This window comes from Colias croceus, chromosome 17 (genome assembly GCF_905220415.1).
Source record: "Colias croceus chromosome 17, ilColCroc2.1".
Taxonomy (NCBI): Eukaryota; Metazoa; Arthropoda; class Insecta; order Lepidoptera; family Pieridae; genus Colias; species Colias croceus.
This window is the reverse complement of record NC_059553.1, coordinates 6118578-6139097: the sequence shown is the minus strand read 5'-3', so window position 1 is coordinate 6139097 and position 20520 is coordinate 6118578. Positions and strand designations below refer to the sequence as shown.

At 32.9% G+C, this 20520-nt stretch overlaps 1 protein-coding gene across 2 annotated transcripts in view; it reads right to left on the bottom strand.

Moving 5' to 3' along the window:
- LOC123698962 (membralin) overlaps positions 1-20036 on the bottom strand; it is an 88452-nt gene extending 68416 nt beyond the window's left edge. Inside the window, exons 1-7 of one of the 2 annotated variants that reach the window (XM_045645799.1) lie at positions 19883-20036; positions 18935-19493; positions 17932-18223; positions 14760-14799; positions 13328-13562; positions 10884-10974; positions 3410-3467 (exon numbers count right to left, since the gene is read on the bottom strand). In XM_045645799.1, coding sequence (XP_045501755.1) covers positions 3410-3467; positions 10884-10974; positions 13328-13562; positions 14760-14799; positions 17932-18223; positions 18935-19416 — 1198 coding nt within the window. In that variant the 5' untranslated portion in view covers positions 19417-19493; positions 19883-20036. The remainder of the gene's footprint in view (positions 1-3409; positions 3468-10883; positions 10975-13327; positions 13563-14759; positions 14800-17931; positions 18224-18934; positions 19494-19882) is intronic. The other variant, XM_045645800.1, reaches the window with a different exon arrangement.
- Positions 20037-20520: the final 484 nt, after the last annotated feature.

The following is a 20520-nucleotide window of genomic DNA, read 5'->3' as shown; positions in this document are numbered from 1 at the left end:
TTAAACCGCACAAAGGTTTTTGTTATTGAAAGACACACTTGTTTGTGTATAAAACGTAGGAAAGGTACTGTAAAAGTAAAATCAAAGGGATGCTAAACGTGTAAGAATCACAATGGTCGGACAAGTACAGATTACCTATATAATACCTATATCATGTAGGGTTGTATGCGGCTCGTTTCCTTTGCCGGATTGTATGCGATCGCGCACAATGGGTAATCGGCTAACGTCCGTGAGTTCGAACAGGTGACAACCCTGAGGTCGCCTTACGTTTGTGGAAACGTTTTTGCAGCGACCACTTTTTGTATTGTTCTACGCTTATGTTTGTTCAATGTGTATCGCACGAATAACGATTTTATTGTAATCATTTCTAAAGCAACCCTTTTTCCGACACACTAAATATCCAATTAAATTTTAAGGCCACATGAAGGAAATGGAAAATTTTCTAACAACAAAATATTAATTTTGAGATGTATATTGTGTAGGTATCAAATGTTTCATCTACTTACGTTATTAAATTCCACAATCATTTTGAACTTTTACGAGATACGCTTTCCACTTAAAAAATCTATCTAATCTACTTTGTACTACTTTGTGTTTCTGTTTTGGAGATATGAATGTTAAAATTTGATTAGTGTAACTACTAATGTTTGGAGGCGGGCGTTGGCACCTGTGCCGCAGCTTATTTAAGCTTTTATGGGTGCCATCGTGCATAAAGTTTTTGTAATGCGTTGTTGTGTTCCAAATAAACAATTTTGATTTTTTTTTTTTTTGAATCATTCTTACATTGTACATTTAAAACTAGGTACTGAACGTTGCCCATAATTAATTAATTAAATATCCAAACAAAAAAGCCAATAAATCGCATACAACAAATCAAGCATATCCCTACTACATCTCGCTAAGCTTATTATTGACATCCGCGCCGCGTTGCCGTTTCCCGGCTGACTGCGTGCGCGTCACTCGCGATCTCATTACGCGAATACACCTGGACGGATGCTCATTAGCACCATTGGTGCTTGATAAATGCAATTTGCTTTGCTATATCATTGTAGGCAATACTGGTGAAATAATGAGCACTGTTTTCGTTTGCTATAATGTAAAACTCGAACATTTATTCATTCAATTAGACCTTTTCTAAAGCTCTTTTAAACTGTCATAACGTAGTTTTACCCATCACCACCGAATTATAAATGATGTTCTAGTGATGGTTGTGTGCATGACGCCTGAAAAATGTCATAATTCAGTCAGAATGAAGAATTGGAATGAGCATTATTAATGCGTAATAAGTTGTATTTGTGTGGTATAAACGTTTGTACTTATATGTGTAAACTTGCGTAGGCATTATTAATTAGTACCTACTGTTACTGTTTATTTTTTAGCGACGATGTCAAAAATGAGGATGATTCCTACTTCGTAAAGAACTTATGATTAATAAAAAGTAAAAAATATATATTCTACATTTAATCAAATGAATATATTTAATCAAATGAATATATTATATTCTACATTTAATCCGTATACCCAGAATAGGGTTTAGAAAGAGTTAAGGTAAATACGTCAAAGGCTTCGTTTCCGTGAAGGTACATCTACTTACTTAGTTTAAATATGCTTACAGTGAACCTAAATTTCCGCGAACTATTTACTACTTGAAAGCGTTTAACGTAGTAGTACCTACTAGTAAAACAGAACCTTATACGTTCGGAATAAATAGCAAGGATTAAACAAGCATTTCTCATAAATTTGAAGTCTTAGAGGGAATCTTCTCAGAGTACCTATTGTAAATAAACTTCCTCTGCAACGAGTTTCCACTAACGCAGATTTAATTAGTAACAGATCGCGATATCGATACTTAAGGCGTAATAATTTAGTTGTAGATTTTATTAGAAAACAAAATGTTAACAGACAAATCTTTTTATTAAAAAGTTTAATATGCTCGATCTCTTTGGATGTATAGGAAAGTACAGTATCTGCAATATCAAAGTCAGAAGACATAAAATCGTCGATTATTTCACTAAGTGTAGCAATACAAACAATAAATACATTTTAATAATCATTTTAAAGAACAAATGTTGTAGAATTAAAAAAAAATGCAAACCGAAGATAAACCAGCACTTTACAAGTCATATTTAAATTGACACACAAAACAGGTTAAACGGAACATAAATAAATTTTCCAACCCGCTCGCCGATATTTCAATGAATTCACGCAGGAAAATACTGAAGAGCGTTTAAAGGAGATCTCTATCTTTAAGTAGCTCTCTGGGAGTTAGAATAAACTATTCAAACTCACAATATCGGATGAGGGTAAATCTGTTCAATGTGATCCAGTTGGTTTCTATGGCGACTCATCTTGTTATTGAAAAATATACCTGCAGGACGGTGGAGTGGGAAACTTTATTATTATGCCGATGAAATAAGAGTGCCTTGAATTAGCGCTTACCCCCGAAATGTTTTGTGCGCCATCATATCGTATGCTAATCTTGCTTCTGTGTATTTATAAATAAAGCTTAGATCGATGAGATTTGCGTATTGACATAAAAAATAGATAAGTCTTATGTATTAATATATTTGAAAAGATCTTTTGGAAATATTCTAAGCTTAAGGAGACGAATATAACTTATTTATTTATCATAGGTATTATATTCTATGTAAATATACAAAAAACCTGACGTGAGTTAAAAAAACGTTGGGTACGTAAACTAACTGTGTCCTGTACTACTCAAAACTCAAATTAAATAAAAAAAAACTAAATGTCCCGTTTTCCATTCAAAGAAGTCTTAACGTCATTGGCCGCCGCGAAACATGCCGGCTTACCCGAATCCGCGGCAATCCGCGCCGCTCCGACAAGTGAGATTTTTCATTTCTTTGTGAAATTGAAATAGAAAACAATCATCGAATGAAGCTCTAAGCCAAGTGGCGGCAAATGGGGAAAGAAACAAATTATCTCCATCTGGCTAATTGTCGACGGATCAAAGAGCGGGCGCGTAAATCCGACCGTTATATTTTTTGTTATTTTTTTATTTTATTTTATTTTTCAGCAGGCGGTGGGTGGGGTCTCGCCGCGGGCGATGTTCGCAATTATTGTTATTACAAAGAGATTGCCGTTGAGCCGGCTCACAGCTCGAGAATTTTTCACAGAATTCATTCCGACAACTAGGGAAAACAGCTCTGTGTGTCGTTTATTACAATTTAAAAATCGACAAATCTCAGGCTTCCGACGAAATTACGGTATTGTCTCGTGCCACTTGAGTTTCTTGGATTTATTTAGTGCTTGCGAAGATTAAGAAAGTAAAGAGCGTTTAATAATAACTTGGTGGCACGGGAAAAGGTTAATGAACCCTCGTTGTTTTTAAGAAAACATTATAAAACACCGATAATGTGATACTTAAATAAAAATGTAATTTACTTACCAATAAAAACAAATATTTGATGGTGGGCGTAGCGCAGGAGCATCGATATAGAAACAGTCTGAAACAATATAAACTTATAAAGTACTCGATTTTTTTTTTATATGAAAAACATTGCGTAAATTATATTTACATATGTGTAAGAAAAGTTAATCTTTGATTATATCGCTCTAGTTCTTACTTTTAATTAAGGCGATTATAAAACAGACACATTATGGTGGAGCATGTGGTTTATTTTACTTTTGTTAAAATAAATATAAGTAAACTAACCTATAATAAAATGTATAAAAGCTAGTTATAGTAAAAGTCCGCTAATTATTAAAATAATTCATGACTGACTAACAAATCCATACTAATATTATAAATGCGAAAGTAACTCTGTCTGTCTGTCTGTCTGTTACTCAATCACGCCTTAACTACTGAACCAATTTGCATGAAATTTGGTATAGAGATATTTTGATACCCGAGAAAGGACTTAGGATAGGTTTTATCCCGGAAATCTCACGGGAACGGGAACGGGAACTATGCGGGTTTTCTTTGAAAACGCGGGCGAAGCCGCGGGCGAAAAGCTAGTACGAATATAATTGAGATTTCTCGTTAATTTTTATCGCATTCTTTATATGTACTAGAAATTATTATCATAAGTATTTGCTTCAAGAGCTGGTGTAGTCCGTCCGTAGCAAGATGTATTCTATACAAATATATAGATAACTAGATTTCCGCCGATTTTAAAGGAAGTTAAAATCGGCGCACCCGCATAGTTCCCGTTCCCGTGGGATTTCCGGGATAAAACGTACCCTATGTGTTAATCAAAGTTACCCTCTATATGTGTGCTAAATTTCATTGTAATCGGTTCAGTAGTATTTGCGTGAAAGAGTAACAAACACACACACACATCCTCACAAACTTTCGCATTTATAATATGAGTAGGATTAACAAATACCAGACTTTTTAGTATATCGAAAAAAACATTGTTTTTTATACATTCCAATTCAAACCAAGCGTTCCACTCAACATATTGCAACGTGGTTAATGAAAGCTAAAAGTATTAGTTTCTCGGACCGTAGTAGTGCACGGGGGAACATTAAGCGGTGCCGATCGCACTCACACTCAAATGGATTCAATCTGCACTAAGCGTTTCATTAATGAAATTCAATCGCGGGAGCGAATGATGTGGCCGCAAGATTGATAGCGCCCCGGTGTCCCCGCTCCGTGGCCCCTACCTGAAAGCTGCTGGGAATTTAGCAGGCATCATTTGTAAGAATTTGTTTTAGTGTCTTGACGTTTTTAAGTGCATGGCTACTTTGATTTCGCTTGTCCTTTAGTAGGTATTTTGCTACAAGTAGGTAGCTAACTGAGGACATCAAAATATGTATAAGCGTATATAGCGTACATAATAAACTGACAACGGTTTCCGACACACTGAATTGATTTTATTTAAGAAGATTCGCTCGAGCTAGTTTATCTGCTTATGAAAGTTTTACTACTGTAGATATGTCAACTTGGAATTTATGAAATTTAGTAGATTCCTTTAAAAAGTTAAAAGAAAAAGCCAATACAAGGCGATGGATTTTTAAGTTTCAGGTGAGAATTCTAAATTTAAAAATATTTTACTAGGGTAAATTTAGAATTATCACCTGGAACTTAAAAATCCATCGATTTCATTCATCGATACAAGAAAAATAATCATATTATGTATTTGTTTTTTTCTGGTCGCTTACTATAGTCAAATTGCACCTATTTTAATTTTAAGTAAAACTAAGCGTACGGCTGCCGTAGAAAACAACATTGCAATATGCCTCACACTCCTCCGAATCTGTTAATATTAAGGCGCGGAGCCGTTAATATATGGCATGCTATTCCATCGCCCCAACATCGATCAATCTAAGGAAACGTTTGTTCGCGAAGCTCTCGTCGCACTAAATTCGCAACACAACTATATAACCAATCCGATATTGATTTTGGTTTAATAGTAATTGGTGCTCTGTTTCATTTTTGTACGAAGCCTAAAAAGGCAGTCCTTTGTTTTCGGGAGCTTTTTGTGTCCTGTAAATACGACACCAGCTAGGATTATTATTGTACCGATTATATACCTACGTATTTTCAAAGTAACTATGTAATACGAATATAACCCAATTAGCGTAACATCTTAATAATAACTGCCAAGGAAATAAAAAAAAAGATAAACGTGAAAAATCATATACTTAGCAGAAAATTCCTTAATCATATAGCAGACAAAGTTCTTAAAATTTTACCCCAAAAGGCTTAATAAGTTACTGTGCTTGTCCGTAAAGAAAACTATAATTATAAAGAAACTAGCAAAAGACCTGAAAATTTTAGTACATAACAATAATACTGGCTGAAAATCAAATTGATCTAGAAATTTCAGTACATAACAATAAACTAACAGAAATCAATTTTATATAATCATCTAAATTAATGAAAATGTAACATGCACGTGTTATGCACGGCTTTACAGATAATCGCCGGCTCGCAACCGGATTATACTAATACCATTATTATCTAACATAGCCTCGAGGATAGAAACACACCAGCAATAAGCATAAAATATTTCTGCAATCAAATTAATTCCCGTTGATTTAATCCGCTTTCCAATTAAATGCAGATTTTTATTATCTGAGCTCTGTATCAAATGGCAATATCTGTGCAATCTATTGCATATATCTATCTCACTCATAGATATAACAATCAGATAATTGTGATTTGCTCTTTCTCTTTTTTATTATTGTCCTTTATTGTACTGTCTCTTTTTACTGTGTAACATTGAGTTAATATGTAGTACTATATATTAACTCAATGCTGTGTAATCGTTAAGTTAGAATGGTCGTAGATTCATGGATCTTACGTTTGCTTGATTATTATGAGAAGCTTATAAGAGAAGTAAATAATAAATAAAGAAAAAAGGGTTTTAATACAAGAAACATAATACTAACTGTTTACAACATATTCTAGTGTGTCCTAGCATTTTGATTGAACCTTTCTTCGCAACGGAAAACTCTGCTCGCTAATGACAGCTAGATATTTACAGAACTGTCATTTTTCCACACTAGAAATAATTCTGTAATAAGACTATGATATGAGTAATCCGTACTGGTTCCAAAACGACTGTTCAAGCGCAGTTTTGAGCAAGAAACGATACTGCTATAAGACACCATGGTACGGGGGCTGATCTCTGCTATTGCCCAGTTCAACAAACGATGTCTCGTCTATCGTCGTTCAACAATTCCACGTACAAGCTCAGTTGACGGATGCGTGTACGAAATGCGAGTACTAGACGTTGACAACGTTTGACAATTGATTAATACAATTTCTCAGTATCGTGACAGCTCAATATGAGTGTGAATAGTGGCGGTGCATCTCTATATTGGAACGTGAATTCGGACCGCTGTGTAGATTAGGCGTGTGGTAGTGTACAAGGAATATTGTCATACAATTGGTTGGAACGTCCGTAAATTTATCTTTTGTGAATAGTATGGTGAATGGTCTTGAGTATTTGTACGTGTTATATTATATATGTATGCGTTTTCTAATGTTAAGTGTGTAACTGAACGTCCCAGACGAACACGATTTTCATGAAGACAACAAGTAAAATCATGGGACAAAAAGGGAGAATATTTATATCTTTAAAGTATAATTTCTGGATGAGATTCATTTAGCTCAATTTATAATTTACTTTGTGGCAATGTTTCTATTATTAGTAACTTAAAATAACATTACTATAATACTAACCACAAAAGTTTCTTAGTAGTTTCCACCCTTTAACGTATGTATTAGTGTCACCACAAACAATAATTTTGCACATAAAAAAGTATCTACTATAAGCATACGCTAATTGCAGCCAATTTCATGAAGCAGTTATACGGAAAAACTGACATAACGCAACCAACTATTCACCTCGATTGTACCGCAATGTTTTACGATCGCCGCTCGCGCTATACAGTTTTGTTCAACACATACGTGTGTGGTACAGTATAAAGGCGGAATTTGGAACCGTAATAAACTTTGAAAGGGCTGTAAAAGTGCAATAACTGTAACTTGGGGAGAGCTGATTTTAGTGGCGCGAAAGGGACTCGCCTTACGTTACCTATTAATTGATCTATAATGCCCCCGACCATAACACTTATGATGTATACCACTATATTTCATGACGCTCGTAAGAAGTCATCTTGGAAAGTTTGGGGGCTCTCTTGAAGAGGAAAATATTATTTGAAGATAATAACTAAAACAGTATTTATATATTGTTTATTGCAGACAACAGAAAACTTACCAGAGTATTCTATTACTTGGTTATTTTATTTTATCGTTGTATCTTACCATTTATACCTATGGTCATAAAAATCTCCCTAAGATTTCAACTTCATAATATTAAAAGGTTGATATAAAGGTGCAAATTACTAAAGCTCGACTTATTAATGGTAGGTAAAGAAATTAAATTAATAATTAAATAAATGAGATAGCTTCAGTTCTCCTAATTTAATATTTTTAAAGTATTATACAAGTCATTATAAGCCGATTCTAGTTTCCGTTATTAGGTTTCTTACCTAATTTTAATTAATAATATATAATATAGATAATCGGTCTTACTAATAAAATATTTCCCATTCGCTATGCAATGGATTAGCTGTTATTGCTATAAACTGTCTTGTTTTTATGATTGACGTTTCATGTGAGCAAGAGCAGGACACAGCTATGGTAGAAAATAGTTGAAATTTATCCATTGTTTAACTTTTTATTAGTAGGGCCGAATATGTATGAGTGTCAAGGTCCATAATATATTTTACTGCCTGTTTGTTCCAGATTCACACGGGAAGTGGTTTTTAGCTAATTATTTAAATGTTTTAACAGTTATTAATCTAATCCGAGACAAAATCCAACTAACCATTAAGTCCTCGAATTATAAGTATGTAATGCCATAAACACAAAAAAGCATCTGATATACATTTCTAGATATACCTCAAAAGTAAATTTTGAGCTATACCATCCAGCGACGAGTGGCAGAACTATATAAAAACGGTCATCATTATGAACATAGGAAATTCAAGCTATCTTGTTTATACTACTCTATACTAGATGGCGGTGTCCTTATAAGACTTTTACTCCGTGGAAGTGCTATAGTTTTCGATAAAGTTAACAGATGGCGCCGAAATACTTTGAAAAACACTGAATTGATTTTTTCTTCATTTTCAATTTTTGTGTGATAATAATATGATAAAGATGTTATAGGTAATATATATAGATGTTTAAATCTAAAAGTAACAAGGGTTAAAACTTAAAACAAGTGGTATTGAAAATATTTAGTTTACCCAAGAAAATAATTAGTTTGTCCTTAACTAAACCGGTTTTAAATTGTCAGAGCTAGAACAAATTTATATTGGACCACAAGGGAGGCACCATCTTTCAAATAAAAAGAGAATCATCAAAATCGGTTCACCCAGACGAAAGTTCTGAGCCAATAAAAATACAGTTAAATTGAAAAATCTAAAATATCGTTTTGCGTAACACTTTTATAAGCATCTATTATATTAAATTTATCATTATTATTTTATTTCAATGCTTATTAAATTAACGAGTAATAAAATTAAAACAGAATAAACCTTGAATATTATCTCCATCATACATTATTATTATGATGACGTAGCATATTTTCGCGCATGATTAATCGTCTAATATCTTATCAATATTCTTAAACATACTTAAAAATATATAAATTATGCAAATTATAACAAGACACAGACGTATAAATATCAATTATTTGCTGTTATATCATCATCCTAATATTCTAAACATATACATACATACACACACCGGCACAATTATTAGCGGAACAGAAACCGATACGCGAGAACATCGTCTGGGATTTGAACGAATGGCAGCAGGTTCTCTTTACTGATGAGTGCAGAGTTCTTTTAAAACAGATCAATGGGAGACAGCGAATATGGAGACACAGAGGAGAACGCCAAATATAGTCTAATTTTGAACACACAGTGGCTTATGGTGGCGGCTCGATAATGGTTTGGGGAGGGATATGTTTGAGAGCTCGCACGGAGTTAGTGATAGTCACAGGAGGGACCATGACAGCAGATAGATACATCAGAGACATTTAAGAAGAACATGTTGTACCATTTGCCCCATTTATTGGTGACTACTTTATTCTAATGCAAGATAATGCTCGTGCTCATAGTGCACAATCGGTACAGGCATATCTGAGCCACGTAGGTATACCGGTGATGCAGTGGCCAGCAAATTCCCCCGATATGATTCCGATAAAGCATGTCTGGGACTTGCTAAAAAGAAGGGTTAAATCCAGAATGCCACCCCCCAACAATCTGAATGAACTTGGAAACGAATTACTTGAGAAGTGGGAGCGGTTGCCTCAAGAAATCATCGATAACATAATCTGTAGCAAGCCCAGACGAATGGAAACCGTAATCAGAGCAAGAGGGGGAAACACTCGTTATTAATTTTGCTTTAATTTTATTGTCAAATCATTTAATGTTTACTTTTTTTATTTTTTTGGGATGGTTCATAATCATCTAAAAATTTCACTTATTTCAAATTTCTTAATTTTTCAATAAAAAATAACGAAGACTTTTCAAAGTCGTTGGTAAAAGATGTTAATCAACTTTGTTTCTAATTACATTTTCGTCAAATATATACGTTATTATCTCATAGTCTCACTTTTTTTTTTGTTCCGCTAATTGTGCCGGTGTGTATATTTTCACTTTTATAATCTACTATATAAAAATAAGTCAGGTTTTCCTTCCTGACGCTATAACTCCAGAATGCACGAACCGATTTCCACGGTTTTGCATTTGTTGGAAAGGTCTCGGGCTTCGTGAGGTTTATAGCAAAGAAAAGGTGTCTCTGGTGTCGAAACGGAGTTCGCCCGGTTTGATAGTAGTATATAGTTATCAAAACGCGAATTTTTTCAGATAATATTTTTACAGGTAGATAGAAACATATATGATCTTCTTGTTTGTTTCTTTAATGTTTCATATACTATCGTATTAATTTAAAAAGTCGGAGGTATCTGCAAAATATACAATTTGTCCCCGTGTATTTGCCTAGTAATTTTTAGGGTATTTTCTCTCCATAAGAACCTTCCTCGTGGCTTAGCATACGTATGAATGTGGAAAAAAGGAGGCTTTTACGCTTAACAACACATTTGGCGATTTAATTCTATTTATATAGATACTAGCTGCTCCACGCGGTTTCACCCCCGTGGCTCCACTCCTGTTGGTCGTAGCGTGATGATATATATATATATATATATAGCCTATAACCTTCCTCGATAAATGGGCTATCTAACACCGAAAGAATTTTTCAAATCGGACCAGTAATTCCCGAGATTAGCGCGTTCAAACAAACAAACTCTTCAGCTTTATAATATTAGTATAGATTTAATTTGTATTTATTTTTGCAGCAGTAAATTAAAATACATGTAAGTAATACTCACAAACACGAGCATAATGAAGAAAGCGGCTATGTATGAACTACGCGCTGTCAGCATCGACACGAAGCGGTAATGCTCACCGGTGATCACGTTTCTATGGGAAAATGTTTTAATTATCAGTACTTACTTATATTATTTTTATTTTTTTAAATCACAGGACTTTCACGCCATTTAGTTTTAGAATTATAAATAACTAGATTTCCGCCCGCGACTTCGCCCACGTTTTCAAAGGAAAACCCGCATAGTTCCCGCTCCCGTGGGATTTCCGGGATTGCGTCATTTTCCCGAGATAATATATTGTATGTCCTTTCTCGGGTATAAAAATATCTCCATACCAAATTTCAAGAAAATTGGTTCAGCAGTTTAGGCGTGATTGAGTAACAGACAGACAAACAGAGTTACTTTCGCATTTATAATATTAGTATGGATTACAGATCATAGAAAAATGCATAAGCTCTCGAATCTGGATTCAAAAGAGTTAAAATATTTACAAATACTTTACCAACAATAAACAAAAAAATTTATTACTCTTTGACAGTTTTCAACTAGTTTGGTAGTCTGTGGATCATTTAAATATTGTACTGTATGGTTTTATATCAATAAATATATGTATAAACATATATTTTTTTATAATAAAGGGTGTTTCAGAATGTTTTTCTTTTTTTAAAATGAAATAAAAATAAGAACATTTAGTTTAAACTAGTTTTATTTAGCATCAAATTAAAGGGCAATTCATGAATTTTATTTATGAAAAACGATCGTTTGCAAATGCGCCCCATTAGCTTGTTCACACTCGTTTAGTCTAGAGTTAGAATTTTGAATCACTCGCTGGAACATTGCTCTTGGATTAGCGTTGATTTCTTCAGTGATTCTTTGCTTCAAAGCATTCAAGTTGGGTGGCAATGGGTTGTTAACTTTTCATTTTAGATAGTCCCACAGAAAAAAATCAGCAGGTGTTAAACCTGGGCTTCTTGGTGGCCAAGAGATGTCTCCTCCTGAATTTCATTGTCCTGCAGAATTCGACTCGTTTAGCGGGATTATCGGGCTTCATTTCTCGAATAATAACAATTTTATAAGGGCGAAAATGCAAATCTTGGGAAACAATGCCATGTACCGTGGATTTGTTCAAATTTAAGGAAGTTGCGCGCAATCGCAGTGACTGTTGCGCGTCGTCCATAACAGACTGGCGAACGCGGTCGACGTTCATGCTCGTTCTAAATGTTCTTTTGCGCCCCGTTGATTTATCCTCATTGTGTTCCCAGTCTCTTCAAACTTACGCACCCAATGCTTGATCAAATTAGCACTTGCCACATTTCGTAATGTTGCTAAATTGAAATGAGACCTATAGAGACGTCGAACAATAGTGTACAAATCGTTGTTTTTATAAAACGCTCGCACGCAAAATGCGCGCTGCAATCCCATGTAATTACTCATCACTATTAAACTACAGAAACCCGCCAAGCGTTTGAGACCTCTCCCCTCCCCCCACTATCAGTGATTGACGCATAACGGTCAGTTGAAAAACGAAATACATTCTGAGACACCCTATACATATTTATTATTTATCATATCATAAAACGGGAGTCAAAATAAAAATGTCAATTATAAGCAGGATTGTCGAAAGTTGAATAAAATCATAACCATAATTATATTTATAGGCAAATTATAGGCAATGTATTAGTAATAACAAACAGTAAATAAGCGAGGTCAACGAGATAATAATTTAATAACAACTTTTTAAAGTAGAAATTTTTATAAAGTTTTTCCTTCCTATTAATTTGCTTTTTACCATATATTTTATTATTTTTTAGGCTTTATTGGCTACTAGCTGCTCCGCGCGGTTTCACCCCCGTGGCTCCACTCCTGTTGCCCGTAGCGTGATGAAATATAGCCTATAACCTTCCTCGATAAATGGGCTATCTAACGCCGAAAGAATTTTTCAAATCGGACCAGTAGTTCCCGAGATTAGTGCGCTCAAACAAACAAACAAACAAACAAACTCTTCAGCTTTATAATATTAGTATAGATTAGATTGAGCACTATCTACTTGTATAAAAAAACTAATTGTCTATTCTTAAGCACTATTTATTTCAGTTTCAGTTTTTACTAACTTCAGACTTTTATTACAAATGGTTTCCAATTAAAAAACAAATTTGCAAATCCTGACTATTATTCTCTGTCTTATCTAATAGGTACCAAATAACGTAAAGTAACAGGCAAAACAGTAGCAGGTAAAACGGTAACAGGCAAGAGGCCAATAATAATCAGGCTAAACGACGTGCCGTAGGAGAGACCTACGTCCAACAGTGGACTGATATAGGTTGAGACGACGACGTTTGAATTACTAGATAGATCTTAAAGAACGTGATAAAATCAACCAATTCTTGAGAGTAAGTAATTTACTTTCACATTTAATCATGTTCTTCATAAAATATCACAATACCAACCTCAAATAGCCTTTATTGTCCTCTTGTTCAGCAAGTGACTTGATAGATGCCATCAGAAGATCATCATAGCCCAGGAACTCATCAAGAACGAATCTTGAGAAGGTGTCCCCAAAGCATTCGTCCTTCTGCGGGTCCAGGGTGACGATCTTGACGGGGATCTTGAGGAGTAGCCTCGCGTTTGGAGATAAACGGAGGAAACCATACTCCAGGGAGTACTCGAGGATGTAATCGTCATCTAGAAAAGAAAAGAGTACTTAAATACAGCTGTAACTTTCAACTACTATTTTGGTGGCTATGAATACCGAGAACATAAGGCTGGTTGCAGAGCTTGACCGACCATCAGTGCGTACGTCAGTCGCGCTTGTCATATGTATGGAAATTCATAAAACCGTTCATAGCTAGACCGACCATACGCACGCGTATTGTCATGCGTATTAGTGTCATATTCATACACATAGTTGATGCGTATTGTCAGGACCGATGGTACGCACTGACGGTCGGTGAAGCTCTGCAACCGGCCTTATTTTTAATGATGATAATTTGATACAATATGTATTTCAAAACAAAGCAAAGCAAAACCTAACAGTTATTGTGTATCTAATCATACAGTAATCAAAAGAAATGTATTAAAATATTTAAATAGAATTCGTAAAAAGTTTGTCAATTAAATTGAGCAAGATATTGGGAGTTCTAATCAATGAAATAAGTATACATATATGTATTACTTTTTTTTCTTCATAACATGAAGAAAGCAGAAACGAATGTTTGAAATTTATACTTGTAAACCTTTTATCATTCCATTATGATTAAAAAATATACTACTTTTGTTTTATTTCCTTCCATAACTATAATACCCAATTAAATAATTTTTTGCCGATTCAACTACCATATAAGCATGACAGTAATACATTTCGTTATAACATCATACAGCACTAGAATGTCTTACAAGTAAGCTTATAAGTTATAATATGTGCGCAACATGAAGAATAATATCGCACGTGAGCCGCAATTCTTTAAGCCGATTAATGCCTACAAACCAGTGATTAGGCAGTTTAACAGGCACATAAGCCAATTAGCCACATGTGACATGATTTTGACATAACAGTGGAAAGTTTCAGCATAAATTATACGGTTGAGAGGTTTTTGTATGAGTTTACCTACTTTGCCTAAATGGGTGAATAAAAACACTACATGCCAACATGCTTCTAGACTGAGTAAAGACTTCATTTATTAGCATGTTAATTTTTAATAAGAATAAAAATATAATCTTATCAGCCAAATAAAGTGCACATTTGATAAAGATTTTTTTTTCTTTTTGTTAAAAAAAATCTCAAGTTAATAATACTTTTTTTGATGTAACATAATTAGTTGTAGGTAACTAAACTCTTATTCAAAATATTAGTACATTTTATGAAAAAAAAATGCTTTATACCTTTGGATGAATCATTGGAAGCTGCCTCATCAAGTGATTCCTGAAAAAAAGATTAAAACGTTTTAAACTAATAAAATAAACAAATTAAAAATCTGACAAAAAAAAACACAATTTTTTAACCATCCATCATATCTATCGTATTTCATTAATATGCATGACATGCTCAAAAATTCAGGTTTTTTTTTTTAAATACTGCACTTAAAAATTACTTTGAGTATATACTTTTAGCGTGATAGTTTATATTGTATATGGAACGACTTAGCAAACATGACAACGCGGTTTTTGAAACCGAAATGATAATATCAGAAATAAAGTCTAATAAGTAATTTTAATTTTATATACTACTAGCGGTCTGCCTCGGCTTTATTCGTGGTACATTGAATATAGCCTATAACTCTCAAGGATCGGTTCATATCCAACGGTGAAAGTATTTTTGAAATCGGTGCAGCAGTTTCTGAGATTAACGCACAAACTAACTTAAACTTTTAATTATTAGTAAAGAACAATAGAAGTCCAAAATAAGTCATGTTCACAGAGAAAAGAAATCAAGTAATTACCAATGACCTATTATACTAGTAGACGCGGCATACGCCAACATCATTGCACTAAAAAACAGCGTATTTAATACATACCTACTTACTAACGCATTATCACCAATACAGTTGTTCTCTCTTTCACTCTCACGCACGAGACATAATACATGTCTCACTCATGTACTTCGTAATAACAACTGCCGATTAAAATATAAAAAGAACGTCCAGCCACGACGCTGAATGGTGCGTGACTAAGTGAAACTCGGGCACTTACCTGAGTTTTTTCTTGCCAAAATAGAGAGCGGGTAACGTATCTAGCTCTTTTATATATCATAGGTAATTACAAGCTAAAGCAAAATCCAACATGACCCCACATAAACACCAAATAACAACTTTTCTTTTAACCTCTCAGTGAAAGTGGTACAGCACAGTCTTTTTATACTGCTATGTATAATATCACTCATTTCTGGGTCAATAGGTACACATACACAGAAATAAATAAAAAATATTAAAATTCTCTAATCATAATAGAAAATAAACTAATTGATATTAAGTTTAAAATGTGAAATTAAGTTTGTGTCTCATGCACAGAGAATTTTTTTAAAACATATTTTAAATAAAAAAAGTATAAAATAAATAATACCTACCTATTCATTATATATATTCATTATATAAGTCATTAAAATTTGTGTTATCCATTTTTTGTCTACCCTCTTCACAAAATTCACTTTTATTCCGTGTGTGATATACCTACTTCAAATTAATATTAATATGGAAGATTAAATTTTCAATTTAAGCATTGATAACCAGTTTTTAATACATAGGTTACTGTTTTCCTTCTATGGTTACTTCATTGTATATATGAGTACCTAGCAACTAAGTATGATGTTTATATCAATGGAAAAAAAGGTTATTAACTATGTATAAGGCTACAAAATATATTAAATATGAAACTGATTAATATTTTTTATAAATAAAATTGTATTATTAATCTCAACTAAAGTCACAACACTAGTGAATACAATTCATACTGCCTTGGAAAACAACTGTTACTAGTTCTATTTATAGAATTCATTCTTTGCATTCACAGATAATGAAAATTAAGACATTATGCTCAAACAAGTACAGTGCGCTATTTTATCTTATCTCTTATAGGGGTAACAACTTCATAGTGCAGTTAAGGTCATTGATAATTTTACTGTTGTTAATTATTATTAGAAAAAATGCAATTTGCATATTATGTATAAAAATATGCAACATTTTTTACAGATACATAGTAAACATAATATTATGAATAAATAACTATCAGATCTATAATTTTACATCACAACAAAGTTTGCATATTTTTAAAATACAAGAGTAATTTGTGGTCATGAATTATTCAAATCTAAAATCTGCTTACATTTATCTTTTTTGTGATTAAAAAAAATCACGAAAGATGTACTTAATAAATGTTTTGCGGTTCTATTTAAAAACACATATTATTACTAATTCATAAAAACATTTAAAAAAATTTTCTACTGTAAATTAAAAATTAATTCTCAAAAATGTATGTAAATCATAGTGTGCTTATAAGATAATGAGTGCACATATTATTTTATACTGTTGTATGTCATTGACCCTACCAAAAATAATGTTGTGAATATTTTGGAGCCTACCTTTCACTCTTGTAAGGTTATTGATTGGTGAGATTTTAATGAAGGCTTTTTTAAAGAGCATCCACTGTTATCTTAAACTTCCAAAAAGCTGATAGTATTTAAGACATATTTATAATTTAATATTACATTGTAAAAAAAGGTTAGTGTATTATTAAGAAAATATAGCAAGTATTTTTCGGTAATCCTATACAAACTTTATACAAATACTTAACAATTCATTGTTTACCTAAATTTGTTTATAATATTTCAATTATTGTAATCAGATAAAATGTGTATATATCAACAGCACACAATTCACAGTTAGGCACCAATGTACTTTTATAGTCCTTTCCACCTAAGATGATTTCTGTGACACATCGATTTTTGACACGTGTAGAGATGTCTTTACTGAAATCATATCAATTGTTTCCGATAATCGATAATATTTTATATGGAAATGAAATCGATTTGAATAATGTACCAAAATTAGATTTTTCGGCATTTCGCCATCAATTAACTAAGGAAACTTAGCAAACAACAGCAACAAAAAGTCAACAATAACAATTAGTAATAATAACAGAATACCACGTAAAGAATCAATATAAAAATGCAACTTGTATATAAGGCTGACGCACTCGTACATACGATTGACTCGATTGACAAACGATCACATGATGGGCGCCGATTATATGATTTTCCAACTCTATGATTTTTCAACAATCCATTTCATGTACATGAGTTGCGTAGGTATTATATTTTTGTGTTATTTTATTTTATTTTTCATTATATTAAACTAAACAATACTGTTTTTGATTTATAAGCTTAAGATGTTTCATTTTATATTTTTGGTAATAATGCCGCCATAAAATAAAAATATTATGCACTAAAATTATTTTGGCGTTTTAAACATAAAATACGTAATTCGGAAAACGATGAAGTGTCACAGGAATCATCATAGCTGAAAAGGACTATAGTTTGTATTATAGAGTATAATATACTTACATCAACAATTTTAGAATCCCTGTCGATATCTTCAACTAACCCCATAATTCCCTCCCATATAGACGAAGTAGGTTCTATTTCCTCTCCAGGTATTATAGTGGCGTTCAGATCAACTTCCTCATTTCTATCGTTCTCTGCTTTTGTATTTATATGTCCTGTTTCTATAACTTGGTTTATAGATGTGTCTTCACTGTCATCGTGAAGTCTCGTAATGTTACCATAGTCTGTACCGTCTCGCATGTATTCATCGTCTTCCACATCATCGCTGGTGGATGATTCAATGTTTATGAAGCTGAAATAATTATGATAATAATTATGAATTATTAATCATTTTGAGCTGTTCCACAGCAACAGTCATAAATAAACTAAATTGTATGAAAGTAGAAATAGTTAGTGGTAATACAAATAGTATTCTAAAAAATTATATAAATGGCATTCTTATCAGTACAGTGTTATTTTAGTATTATCTTAATATATATAAATCTCGTGTCACAATGTTTGTCCTCAATGGACTCCTAAACCACTTAACCGATTATAATAAAATTCGCACACCATGTGCAGTTTGATCCAACTTGAGAGATAGGATAGTTTAAATCTCAAATCGTTTTAGAGAAAGCGGGCGAAGCCGCGGGCGGTAAGCTAGTATAATCTTCTATATATATAAAACTCAAAGGTGACTGCTATAGTGATCTATCAACGCACAGCCCAAACCACTGGACGTATCGGGCTGAAATTTGGCATGCAGGTAGATGTCATAACGTAGGCGTCCCCTAAGAAAGGATTTCCCGAAATTCTTGCGGGAACGGGAAAAACGGGGATGCACGTACAAAGTCGTGGGCGGAAGCTAGTATAGGTATAATCTCAATTTTGTTAAGTAGGTACAGTAACATGTGAGTCAAATTTCAAATCTATATAATACTAAAACCAATCATTAATCTTCTTTATGTAATGCTGTATGGTTTTTTGTAGTAATAATATTTCATAGCATTTCAACTACACTTACCGTTCTGTTGCTAGCATGCCTAACATTGAATTAATTTCATCTTTATCCTTTTTTAATTTACGCTCCTTTGCATAACTTTGTTCAATTGTATAATCTTGTGATGGGTTCCGTAAAATTTCTACTCGTAATATACCATCCCTCGGCCAAGAGTCCTTTATATGATTTAGGCATGTTGTTGGTGTTCTTGAGAATGCTATATGTATATATGCAAGAACAAAGAATGCCACTAATGCTTTTAAGAGAACAAGGAATTCGAAAAATCTCCTCAAGGGCCTAGGGAATGTCCGAGCGTACGCAATTGCAAATTTAAAAAACAATGCATGAAATAATCTCTCTCTTACATTAAAAAGAGGATTTTGATTATTATTTCTATTTCGATTCACTGTTGGATTTATTATAGGCCCTCCAGGTAATAAATTATTATCTGGATTGACACCTGTAGGTAGAGAATTTAATCCATGTGGTCCTGCTATATTACTCATTGTTATGTTATGCTAGTATATCTTTTCCTCTCACTTAAACTTATTACGAAATTAGTTATTCCACATTTTACTGTGACCTGGAAACAAAAATACATATTGTTTTGTTATTGTTACAAATGTAAAACAAAACATTGGATATTTGGCGTGTAAGCAAGTGAACGATTATTTGATTTAATGCAAAAATTCATATGATTACTAGATTTAATGTATTGGTGATTTACAATCAGACTTCGTTCATTCGACATTGACCTCATCAAGTTTAACATAATAAATAATGAATATATAGTAGTTAATCAATTACTATTCGAAAACAGGGAACGTAACGGGAAGGTACGTTGTTATTTTATAATAATAGAATAACAGATGTGCAGTGTATCTCAAAATTAGGTAAACCCAATAAAGTGTTAATAAAATTGCAAGCTGTCTAAATGTCAAATTTACTTTCACAATACAATTATATAATAACCTTAGCCAATTACTTTGTATTCGTTAATAGTGTTATTAACATACAATCACACGCGAATTCGAATTACGATATAGTAATTTTACAATAAATAAAACATGTCACTAATCACTGTTTGTTCTGTGAGTAAAACAGAAAACTGTCACTTTTTGCGTCAAACCATTTTTGTTTCTGATTCACTTCTGTCATGTTGTCAGTAAATCAGTGGAGTAGTAGACATATGGATGCGTTCACACTTGGTTCTGACAAAATTAAACTATTATAATTTGCATTAAATAGCAATAATAAATATCACACATTATTATCATAATATCATAATTTTAACTAAACTTCACTGATACAGATTTTTTTTTGTTGTTTAAATGTGAATATATTATTTTATAGATGGCGCTTCCTAACTGTTGATTGGCTTATTAGTACAAAATATATTCAAAAGATGGCGCTAAATTATATACACTTCAAAAAATTAGAATAGCAGGTAGGTATTGAAAACTGAAACCTACTTAGTTCCCACCAGTAAGCACCATTATCAAAGGAAAGAAGAAGAAAAAGTATTTAACTCTTAGAGTATATATAACAATATCCACAGATCTATATGTGACAATATCACTCTTCAATCAAGGTGCAATCATAGTTCTTTT